At 44.4% G+C, this 12,554-nt stretch overlaps 1 protein-coding gene across 1 annotated transcript; it reads left to right on the forward strand.

Annotated features, from left to right (window-relative positions):
• The first annotated feature begins 224 nt into the window (after nt 1-224).
• Nucleotides 225-10,623, forward strand: GGCT (gamma-glutamylcyclotransferase). The gene is made up of 4 exons (XM_012931804.2): nt 225-495; nt 4,973-5,118; nt 6,065-6,200; nt 8,064-10,623. Exons 1-4 carry the CDS (start codon nt 352-354, stop codon nt 8,205-8,207), a joined length of 570 nt encoding a protein of 189 aa, XP_012787258.1. The 5' UTR covers nt 225-351; the 3' UTR covers nt 8,208-10,623.
• Nucleotides 10,624-12,554: the final 1,931 nt, after the last annotated feature.

Below are 12,554 nucleotides of genomic sequence, written 5' to 3' on the forward strand. Positions count from 1 at the left end.
CCTCCCGGATAGCCCCATCTCCGCCTTGCGCCCACCTACCCGCCAATCAGAGTGTGTCTTGAGCAGGAAGGTGGGACTACAAAGAAGCGTGTCCAATGAGGACTCAGTCTCCTCGCCGCAGGCCAAAGTATTTCTGGAGTAGGAGTGAAGGGAGTCGGCGGGATTGGCCAATCACAATGGGGGCGACTCAAGTTGTCGGGCCCTGGTAGCCAATCGGAAGGGCGCTCTCCGCCCGCCCCCGCCCCCGCCCCCGGCTGCGGCGTGGGGCGGCGGGGCTGTATACTCTGACTCGCGCGCTGCCCCTCCGCCGCCAGCTGCCCATCTCTCGGCCGTGCGAGCGTCCGGCGGGCCATGGCGAGCTCGGGCTACACCGGCCTGCGCGGCGGGGAGGAGGACGAGAGCTTCCTGTATTTTGCCTACGGCAGCAACCTGCTGACGGAGCGAATCCACCTCCGAAACCCCTCGGCCGAGTTCTGCTGCGTGGCCCGCCTGCAGGTCAGTGTCCCCGCCCCGTGTCTGCCACCCCACGCGCTCGCCCGGGGCTCCAGGGTCCCGAGGGGCCGTTCCCTCAAGCGGGGCCAGGAGGCAGCGGCTCCCGAGGGCGGTGCTTGAGGGTCCTCTGGCTGTCCCTTTCTGCACTCCGCGTTCCCCCTCTGTCCCCCCCCCCCCGCCACCCCGGCGCCCCAGACCCCCCTTCCTAACGTGGCCACACCCCGCGCATTTCGCCTGGTCCTGCATTGGTGTCTCCCAGGAACCCGGGGGCTGGGCGGGGGTCGGGGCATTCACCCTGGGCCGGTCTGTGCCCCAGGGCGGCTCTCCAGGCATTTGGAACACCCCTCTCCCTGTCCTCGAGCTGGGCCTGCTAGGGTCTGGAAGCTGGAACATTCATCGCACCCACCGTCGCGACTGGAGTCAAGTGAGCCTGGAAGCCAATGCCTATCTCGAAGACCGCTGCACTTCGCCCAGCCGTTCACTGAGCACATGCTCTCCCATCCCTAAACATAAGCAAGGTCCAGTGTTTGCGTCGAGACTTTCCAGGCTACAGGGGAAATGTGCAGATAAGCCATGCAGCACACCCTGTGCTATTCATGGTGACCGAGACCATCAAGAAATGCTGCTTTCTGCTTGTATCCTTGGTGTTCTTAGTTGCAGGAAGGGGCCAGAGAAATAGTACAGTGGGTAGGGCACTAGCCCTTGCATGAAGCTGAACCAGGTTCAATCCCCGGCAACCCATAGGGTTCTCCAAGTCCCCCCAAGATTGATCCCGGAGTGCAGAGCCGGGAGTAAGCCCCAAGCAATGCTGGGTATAGCCCCCAAACAAAACAAAACAAAACCAAAAAAAGAAAGTTGCTGATTTAAGCAGAAATCCTGTATTGAAAGGGCCCTTCCAGAGCCCAGGACCGGGACGGTTGGACCTCAAAGCTGACCAAACAGGCGGCACAAAGCACGGGTAGCGACTGTTGCAGAACCGCAAAGAAGGGACAGACCCGCCCAGGGACCCACTGCTGAACTTGCAAACATGAAGTCTGCCACTGTCACCGCACGCTGCAGTTCCTGAAGTCTGGAGGTGGCCACCCCCAGGAGGGGGTTGCTGACGCCCTGGGGCACAAGTCTAATTCAGATCACAATGAGGTGGGGGACTAATGGGCCAAGTCTTCGCCAGGTGTCATGCCCTGACCTCCAGCAAAGCCAGGAGAACCGACTTCTATCATTGAAAGCTTCTAGTTGGGAGTCAGATACCCACCTTTCCAGCTCCGGAGACAGGAGTTCCCCAAATATGGCAGAGAACTTCAGATGCTCATAGTCTGGAAAAAGGGGGAAGGAATACCATGTCTGTGATTCTTTAGTTACAGAAATGGTCAGTCTTAAAAGGGAGACATGCCTTCCTTTCTGTTTTGCTGTGAATCCGAATAAAAAGAAATAGAAGTCTTCAGAGCCAGAGAGAAAGTACAGTGGTTAGATCTTGCATGAGGAGGAACTGGGTTCAAGTCCCAGTACCTCATATGGTCCTCTAGGCCCCATCAGGAGTAATCTCTGAACACAGAATCAGGGGTAAGCCCTGAACATTGCTGGGTGTGATCCCCACCTTCCCCCCCAAAAAAATGAAGTCTTAAAGTAACGTCAGGAGGTGCCAGAGAGATAGTACAGGGTAATATGCTTGCTTTACATGTGGCTGACCCCAGGGTCACTTCCTTGTACCCTATATGAATACCTATAAGAGTGACCTTAGCTCAGAGACAGGAATGATTCCTGAGCACCACCAATGTAACAACCCCGCCCCCCCAAAAAAAATCCCCACTCTCTGCCAAAAGGGAGGAGATATTCAGGTTGCTTTAGGAGTATATGGATTGGGGGCTTGACCTGGCTGAGATGTTCAGTAAAGCCCTTCCTGAAATTGACCTTTTTTTTTTCTTTTTGGGTCACACCTGGTGATGCACAGGGGTTACTCCTGGCTCTGCACTAAGGAATCACCCCTGGCAGTGCTCAGGGGACCATATGGGATGCTGGGAATCGAACCCGGATTGGCCGAGTGCGAGGCAAACGCCCTACCCACTGTGCTATCACTCCAGCCCCCTGAAATTGACCTTTCATGCTGAGACTGGGATGGTTTTGATGGGGGGTCGTAGGGAACAACAATAACAACAACAAAGCAAAATGGAAGAAATAATGTGTCCAAGAGTGTGGCTGGAGTTTGGTGTGTGCCGTGAGACTGGTAAAACAGGAAGGACCGCGTCAGACAGGAACAGAGTCTGGAGGAGATTTTGGGCTTTATCTCAAGGACGTTTCAAAGATCCATGGCAAGATAAAAGTAAAGGAAAGACCAGATCTATGTCTTTGAAAGCTCATTCTGGTTGCTATGAAAATGTGGAGGATGTGGACCCGGTGAGCAAGCTTTAGCAAATTGTTGCAGAGCTGGCCACAGATAGTGGCACGCTAAGCTAGAGAGCAGCTCTGCAGGGCAGAGAGTCTGAGAGTTGCTGGGAGGCAACAGAATTGCCCTTGGTGGTTGGTTTTATAAATCACCAAGGAGGCGCTTCTAGAGATTTTAGGGGCTTCCCAAACAGTGCTTAGAGGTTTAGGGGCTGCTTCCAGGGATACTCAGCCAGCTGGGCAGGTGGTTTGGGTCTGATGATGGGGTGCTGCTCTAGCCCAGCAGTGCAGAGCCCAGGATAGAGTGAGGGGCTCTGTGCGTGCCAGGCTTGGCCTGCGGCACTGGGAGCTACTGCCTGACCGTTGGAATGGTTTTTGTTTTGTTTCTTTAGACGTCATTATCTATGATTTAGTTTTAGTCATACAATGGCTAAACACCAACTTATCACCAATGTCAACTTCTGTGACATTGTTTGTATGACGTATTTTTTTGATAAAACAGGGTGGATGATGGTGAACTTTCCAAAAACTAGAGAATCAAGTTGGAAAGGAAAAAATTCAAGATTTTGAAACCTAAAACTATTGGGTTTGAGATGTTTGTTCTGTATCCAAATGAGCAACATGTGTGTAAGCATTTAAGTATTCACTGAGTGCTTGGCCATTTTTTAAGCACTTTTTAACATGGGGCTGCATAGCTGGCAGTGCTGGGAGGCTGCTCCTGGTCCAGTGCTCTTGCTCTTGGGAGTGCTCTGGGGACTGTGTGGTCCCAAGACTTACTACAAAGCATATGCTTCAGGCCTCTGAGCCATCTGCTTGGCCTACATACTTTTGAAGCTCAGTAGAAAGAACTCAGATGGATTAGAAGTTACTGAATTAGCCAGAAAGATGTCCTTGCGTGCTTACCATTCAGGACACTCTGGTTCAATCCCCAGTACTTCATGGTCCCCATAACACTGTCAGGAGTGACCCCTGAACATGTGGCCCTGAGTAAAAGAAGATGGTATTTGAAACCAATGGAAAGGATGAAAATGTCTTGAGAAAACTGCTGAAGAAATGGAGAAAGGGGCCAAAACTGAGCCCTGAACAACTGTTCACGTTTTAAGACCAGGTAGTAGAGGAGTTGGCAAAATAGAGCTGAGATCCAGAACAGCCTGAGAGCCAGCAAGGAGGCAGACGGGGAGAGTGGAGAAGCCTGAGTTAGAACTAGCTGGAAAGTGGAACAAGATGAGGAATAGAATTTGTTTATTGGCTCTGATGTGGGGTTTCTTTTGAAAGCAAAAGTGTGGTTTCCCAGTGTGGTTCTAATTCTGTCAGATTGCTCCATATCCTACCACAGATACTCGGTTCTAGAAGAACAGATACCCAGATGCCAGTCAGAGGGCCTGGGAACTAAAACCACCTTTTCCTCTCTAAAGTCCAGAAGGTGTTTTGAGGAACTAAAAGCTGGCAGGGATGAGATTATAAGTATTAGCTTTATTATTTAGTTTAATCCTTTACGTTTATTATGAAGGAAATGAAACACTGAAACAATAGAAAAAAATTCTAGATCCCCCATCCCAGTATGGATTTTTGAGGGGGAGCTACTCCCAGGGATATTTGGGGAAGCATTCCCAGTAAGACTTACCCCGGCAGTGCCCTGAAATGTCTGTCCTTAGCCCTTGAGGTTTGGGGGCCACACCCAGCATGGCTTGGAGGGGTCATAAGATGCTGGGGATCCAACTCAGGGCCTTTAGCTCGCAAGGTATGTATTCCTGGCCTTGGAGCTATCTCCTGAGTTGCAGTTTCCTTTAGATAGAGTCTCCCTCGCAGGGAGGCTGGGATCCCTGGCGGTGCTTCCATGCTCTGGAGGACCATGTCGTGCCAAGGGGTTAAAATGGAGGGCCTTGTGTTTGCAAGGCTTACGCTGGCCCCTTTGATCTCTCTGGCCCCGACCTCCCTTCTCTCTGAGAGAAGACACTGAACTAGAGACCTGGCTCCTTTGCTCGCTTCTTGTATACAGGAAAAACTGAAAGTGAATGTTTTAATTCTACAAATTTTTTTTTATTTTGAAGAAAAGTTTGAATCAAGTAAATGCTTATCTATCATTTGGTTTCCTTTGTAGGATTATAAGCTTGACTTTGGCAATTCTCAAGGCAAAACAAGCGAAACTTGGCATGGAGGTATAGCCACCATTTTTCAAAGTCCTGGCGATGAAGTTTGGGGAGTAGTGTGGAAAATGAACAAAAGCAATTTAAGTTCTCTGGATGAGTAGGTGACTTCTAATTATATGTTAAATAATTTTGAATTCAGAAAGTGATCACACGCAATTGTGTTTCTGTGAGTGGAGGGGGATTCAAAACCATATACTAGATATACTCTTTAAAGTCTTAGGATTAATATAAACAGTATAAGAATGTGCATTTGCTTAAAAGAAAAACATAGACGGTTTATACATTCTGACTGAGATTCAGGGGGTCATTTATAATCTCTCCTGTAAAGGTGAAATATCTTTTAGAGCAGCCCTTATTTTCATTCTGTTTGTCTTTTATAAAAATATTGCGGTTTTGTGAAAAGATGTGAGAATGTCATTATTACCTAATTTTACTCTTTAAGGCAGCAGTTGAAACAATTAAATATGTAAAATTTTAAAGCATGTTATAAATGCCTTGATACTTTTTGTAATTGATCTTTGAAGAGTTGTGTGCAGAACATTTTGTAACTAGAATTCTTTAGAGTTGTGTGGCAGAGAGCTCAATACAAAGAAAGTTAGTGGGGAAAAGTAGGACTTGAAAAGAGCTTTTGACATATTATTTGACATATCTGACTCCTATTTATTTGTGGACAAGAATAACTCTTCACTCCTTTTCTTTGGCTAACTACTCTCTTGCTGTCACAGCACATAGTTCATTTTGGTAGCTGACAAAGCACTGGGTTAGGGATAAAGATCAGAAGAATGGTAGTGAAACGTGATTGTAGATGGCATAAATTATGGAGAGTTGTCAGAAATATGCTGAGTCCTAGACTTTGTAATGAAAATGTGAAATTTACTTTTGATGTGATATTCACAAGTTCGGCAAAATCCCCAAACACTTGGAAAGCAAGTGTATGTGCAAATACAGTGTTAATCGTATATCATGACTTGACTAAAAGACCTTACCTAGAAATTAACTTGGCTAAGTCCAAAGTGAGTAAGATTTGGCTGGTCTGGTTTCAGGCAAGAAGGTGTTAAAAGTGGAACCTATGTTGTAATAAAAGTGACTGTTCACACCCAAGAAGGAAAAGAAATAACCTGTCGAAGTTATCAGATGAGGAATTATGAGAGTGCTCCCCCATCACCGCAGTATAAACAGGTGAGCTACTGACAGAGATTTTTAGTGATTCTTTTTCAGTTTTTTCTGAAGTAGAGACTATGTTGGTTTTGTATGTTTAAGTTATCTGTGATCAATTTATTTTATTATTTTTTTTTTGTTTTGTTTTTGGGTCACACCAAAACCAAAGCACCTAAGGTGCTCAGGGCTTACTCCAAGCCCTGTGCTCAGGGATCACTTCTGGTGGATTTAGGGAACCATATGAGATGCCAGAGATTATACCCAGGTTGGCCTCGTGCAACACAAATGCCCTACCTGCTGTACTGTCACTTCCATCTCGATGATTAATTCACTTTAATTAAAATGTTTTTAATACAAAATTTCCTGATAAGCGAAGTCAAAACTGGCTACATCGCTTTGTAATAATAGAATTGTCTCTAAAACTCTTTGAATTTTTAGATGCATAATATCTTTCTTAAAGTAGAAAATAGTTTAGACAAATTTTTTGTGTGTTTTTTTTTTGCATTTTGGGTCATACCCAGCAATGTTCAGGGGTTACTCTTGGCTCTGCACTCAGGAATTACTCCTGGCAGTGCTGGGGGACCATATGGGATGCTGGGAATCTAACCTGGATTGGCCTCGTGCAAGGTAAACGCCCTACCTGCTGTGCTATAGCTCTAGCCCCAGACAAATGTATTTTTATATTTTTAATTTTTATTAAAAATTTTTTTTGTTTGGTTTTTGGACCACATCCAGTGATGTTCAGAGTTTATTCCTGGCTCTGCACACAGGAATCCTGGTGGTGCTTGGGGGACCATATAGGATACTCAGGATCAAACCAGGTCAGCCTGTGCAAGGCAAGTGCCTTACCCACTGTACCATCTTTCTGGCTTCACAAATGTATTTTTAATAGACATATATAGATATATATGTACATGTACATATGCATATGTATACATACATATCATGAATATTCAGATTAATTTAAAAATTAAAAAAATTTTATTGTTAGATATTGCTTGTTTGGGGTGCCAGCGACTGAAGCCAGGCACACTATCAGTTGAGTCACATCTCCAGCCCCCAAACCCCCTTTTATGAAGAAGAATAGTTTCTAACTGCTGTTATGTTTTCCATGTCAAGTGGAGAGGAAAAACTCACACCCTGCCTTTCAGAATTAGGGAAGCCACTGCTCTAAGTACCAGAAAAGAATCTGGACTAGAAATGTCAGCATCCCAGATGTTAGAGCCCAGAGTTAGGGACTTGTTGGCAGGTGCAGTCAGGATATGGATATACCTGAAGTAGGTAACCCAGCTTTGCTCTGAGCAAAATATAGATCTGGGAAGTTCCACTGAACACAGCTGTCATTTACACCTCATGTTCATTGAAATAAGAGTAGATTCCCTGAACTTTCAATCTTTTGAAGAATGATATCTAATGGTTATGTAATTTCTATATAATAGTATATGTAGTTATAATACAAGAATTCATTCTGTTGTGTAGAAGAGATAGAATGCATGCGGCAGACCCCAGTTCTATCCCTGATACCATGCACGGTCCCCTCAACACCACGAGGAGTGATCACTGAGCACAGAGCCAGGAGAAATCTCTGAACACAGTCGGGTGTGCTACTTCCTCCAAAATAAGTTCAAACTATTCTTTGTCATATTAAGGCAAATTGATATTCCTTAGAATTCATGGTATAGCTTTGGAAATACCCAATAATATTCATGCTTAATATGAGAGGAATATTTCCTCTCTTTTTGTTTTTAATCATTTATTCTGCAATTGTTCTGTTGTTATCTGAACACTGATATTTTATATTTTGGTACCATAAATAAGGCTGTAGTCTATTAAATTATGTTCCTAACTAAAGAGAATTATTATCTTTATTTTTCCCATTTCTAGGTCATTTGCCTGGGTGCAAAAGAGAATGGTTTGCCACTGGAGTATCAAAAGAAGTTAAATGCAATAGAACCAAATAACTATCAAGGAAAAGTCTCAGATGAAATTGAAGACATTATCAGAAAGGGGGAAACAAGAACTCATTAGAACATACTAGAATATGTCTAATGTTATTTTCTCTGTGTGCTAATCTAAAGCATTTTTAGTGTTTTTAAGACAGAAATCTGAGATATCTCTGTTTACTGTATTTCCAATAATGGACCGAAGAGATGTCTCACTTGGGTGATTTCTTGTTTCAGACTATATAAAGAAATGAGGTTAGGAGTTAGACCATTGCGGGGCAGAAGGTATCAGGGGATGGTGAATGGGTGTGGGTGCTTCCTCTTTGAATACTACTCAAGAATTTTCTTGCTCTATGGTAAAGGACAGATTTGCAATTTTACTGATGGTGCTGGTGGGTCGCTCTGCTATGGACTGTTTTATGACCAGCATAAGAGCAAGCAAACTAGACAGTTGCCCATAAAAACTGAAATTTTAAAGATGGCATTTGTTCTAAGGAGAATAAATGCATTTGTGGTTTAACCTGAACCCTAAGTGTTATGTTTCATTTAGGGAGCGAGACTAAAGCAGTTACATGGACTGGGTCTGTTCCAGCTGTATCTAGTCCACTCCAGAGAAGTGCTCCATGAGGTTTGACCACCCATGACTCCTCCTCACCTGAGAAATGCAACATGAATGACCACCACCAGAAACACCATAGATTGATCATGGTTGCTTATTGCGTGTTCAGAAACCTTTCACTGTTGCCTCACAAATTTTTGTGACCCTGATGATCAGTTGCATGACATCATATGGGGTCATAAATCAGTGTTTTGTGAAGCTCGGGAGTAGAGGATTATTGCAGGCTCAAAACAGGTAGTCTTGGATCAAGCATCAACTTCTCCACTTTCTAATGGAGAGATACTTGGGTATGGCTCTGTGCCTCATTTATTTGGTTTGTTTGTTTTGGGGTTTTTTGCCTGTAAAATAACTGTGAAAAATACCTATTAGAATTATTCTAAGGAGTACATATAAGCAACTAAATTTAGAAGAGTTGTTTGTTAGCCATCATTATTGTTCTCCTGAAGAATTCAGTTTGTGCAAGGCCATCATTGTAAAGGGATTTGAAAGCAGAAGAGTCAAGATTATGAAGAGGAAATGTTTTCTGGAAACTTCCATTGGATTCAGGGTTTATCAAGAAATGGTCATCTTCTTAATTACTAAATGAATAGAGGAGAAGAGTCATTAATAAAACAATGCTGGTTACAAAATCATCTTCTCCAGCTCTGGAACACAGTGAGCTGAACAGGTTACGAGAATGCGTGAACTTGCCACAGGAGCATAAGCTAAAGATTTGATTTGTTCTTTTGCGGGGAAATGACTAAGGATGTATCCACTATGGCTACAGTTCTATAGTGAGGCTGTGCCATGGAGCATAGGTGAAACTATATTATATATCACTGTCATCCCATTGTTCATCCATTTGCTTGAGCGGGCGCCAGTAACATCTCCATTCATCCCAGCCCTGAGATTTTAGCAGTCTCTCCTTACTTGTCCTTCCCAAAGGTGCCGTATTGGAGGTTCTTTCAGGGTCAGGGGAATGAGACTCGTTATTGTTACTGTTTTTGGCATATCATATACACCACGGGGAGCTTGCCAGGCTCTATCATGATATATAAAGTATAGGGGGAAAATTTATATATGTAGGCCTTACCTATTTCATATAAACTCCATAATATATTAACATAAAAATGCTTTGAAAGTTATATTAATGAGAGGTAAGACATGATTATTACCATACAGAGATCCAAGTATAAAATAAAATGTAATGCAATATAAAAAAGGGGAGTGGAGAAGACAGGCTCGAAGAAAAAGCTAAAATATAAAATTGTATGATTATATATAAATATTCCTTTATATATATATATATTTTAAGGGAGGTGGAGGGATTTTAGCACACTCCACAATACTCAGAGCTTACTCCTGGCTCTGTGCTCAGGCATCACTCCTGTCGGTGCTGTGGGGACCATATATGGTACTGAGGGTTGAACCAGGGTTGGCTGTTCAAAGCAAGAACCCTGCCCACTCTCCTTGCTTTCTAGCCCTCACACAACTATATTTTATAGTCGTCACTCCTGTCAGGTATACCTCCAACGTTTTAGTTTTCTCCTAATTTTAATTTCTTCCAAGAGGATCACATTTATCTGGGAACCCTGATCCCAGTTGTGGTAACATAGTGAACTTACTATAAGCACCAAAAATGGAATATTATTACACTAATATATTTTACCTACATGAAATGGCAACTTTGAGGAACTGAAAATACAAACAATAAAATCTTTAGCATGCTAACAAAAATTGGGTGACTGTGTGGGGTACTTGTGAATGGGGAAGTTTCCATTACAGATGGGCTTTTACCCAAGCAGAGCCAAGAATCACGCTGCTTGATTGAGTTGCACAATAAACAGTTTATTTCTCCAAGCCAAGAGGACCACGCTAAGTTGGGGATCCATGAGTTTGAGGGGAGCAGCACAGGTGCTCAAATGGTGATCGTGCACCTTTCCAGCTTTCTGGTGCCAGAGAGTCCAGCCTGGGACATGCCAATGTGGCCCCTTGTCCTAACACAGTCAAGGCAGCGGGAATGGGAAAAGAGGGTTCAAACTGAAGAATTCTTGTCAGCTTTTCCACCCTGCAGCAGCAGAAGCTATGTCCACTTCCAAAAGGACTTTACTTGACCCAGTACATTAGTGACTCAGTAAAGGTCAAATGCTTTAAAAAAAAAATAACAATGGGGAGACAGAGAGATGGTTCAAGGGTTAAGCCACTTGCCTTCCATGTGGCCAGCCCTAGTTAGATACTTGGCATTGATGGTTTCCTGAGCATCACCAGAAGAGATCCCTGAGAATTGTTGAATATAGCCCCCAGCTCCAAAGGCTAACACTGCTATACTGGTTTTGTTCGCAGGGTCATACTACCAGATGATATATTGAGAGATTTTTGTTTCTGCTAGGGATTTTAGTTCCTCTAACCACAACATGACCAGCATTTCTGGCCTTGCAAGAAAATGAAAACTTTGAGGTACAACCAATCCCTGTGGAAAGGAGGCTGTAAATGAGCTAAGAAGCTTGGGTGTACTGGTAAAGAGATGAGCCTGGTGCTTTGGGGTGCAGATGCCAAGAGCAGCTCAGCTGGTGGGAGTCCTGGTGAAGCCAGGACTCTCCCCTACTGAGAAGCCTAGTGATCTCCAGCAGAGGCAGATACTCTGAAGAACACAATCCTAATTGGGTCCTTAGGATTCCACTGAACAAGGTCATTTTCTAGCTAGTGGGTTACCGTTGTGGACATGATGAGAATTGCACAACCAGGTTGGACTCTAAACGTTGGTTTTATTTCTCCAAGCCAAGGGGTACATAAGTTGTTCTTGCTCACTTCAAAGGAAGGCAGGATTCTCAACATATGACAACTCCACACCAGTTTACATCACCCCCAGGCTCGGGGCACGCTCAGCAGTGATGCAGGGATTAGAAGGAACACAGTCTGAAGTCTGCTCTTTGGTCTCACGGCGGTTGGTGCAGGGAGACAGGAGGGCTCCAAACTCCAAGTTCACTTCTTGCCCCTGTTTAACAGGCTCTTTCTTCTTCCCTTCAAGCTAATGTGGTTAAACCAGGTTCAATGGCAAAAGCTGTGCTTTGTGCCTTAGTAAATGACAGGGATATCAATCAATCAGTCTGTCCATCTGTATGAATATGTTTTCTTTCTCCATCCTAGATAAAAAATATATTGTCAGTGGGTACTCAATATGATGATCAATAACGACACTAACCCTAATGAAGGCTGTAGCAGAGTGTGTGCTTCACAGATAGGAGACTCGGTTCAGTTCCTGGTAAATGAGAGGGGAAAACATAGCCAGGAAATGATACATCATGAGTGAGAGAAAAATAAAACAAATGTACAACCCCAAGGTGTTAGGATATTTAAATCCTCTAAAATCAGACTGAAGTAAGCATCTTAGCAGACATTCTCTTCTAGGAAGACAGGAGACAGACCACTATTCCTTTAGTTGCATACCATGAAATCTCAGAAAACTTTACTTCAGTGATATGTGAACATAGAGAATTCAAGGATTTTAGTACTTCTAAAAGAACCTAAAAGAAAGAACCTAAAAGAATGCACACACACACACACACACACACACACACACACACACTCAGAGGTGGGGAGATTTCTCTTTTCTGTCTTGAATCTCCACACAACTCTCTGGAGGGTGGAGGGACGCAGCCAAACTCGGAACCTCAGCCCACAGGTACCACATGGCACTGAACTTCCTGTTTGGGGGGCGAGGGCCCGTATCTCAGACTTGTAGTGGAAGAAGGCAGCCTGATGGCACCCTCAGCACCAACAAACACAGACCACCAAAGCCTGCCGCTAGCCACGCCCTAGTAACCAGGACTTTAG

This window comes from Sorex araneus, chromosome 1, assembly GCF_027595985.1.
Source record: "Sorex araneus isolate mSorAra2 chromosome 1, mSorAra2.pri, whole genome shotgun sequence".
In the NCBI taxonomy this organism is placed as follows: domain Eukaryota; kingdom Metazoa; phylum Chordata; class Mammalia; order Eulipotyphla; family Soricidae; genus Sorex; species Sorex araneus.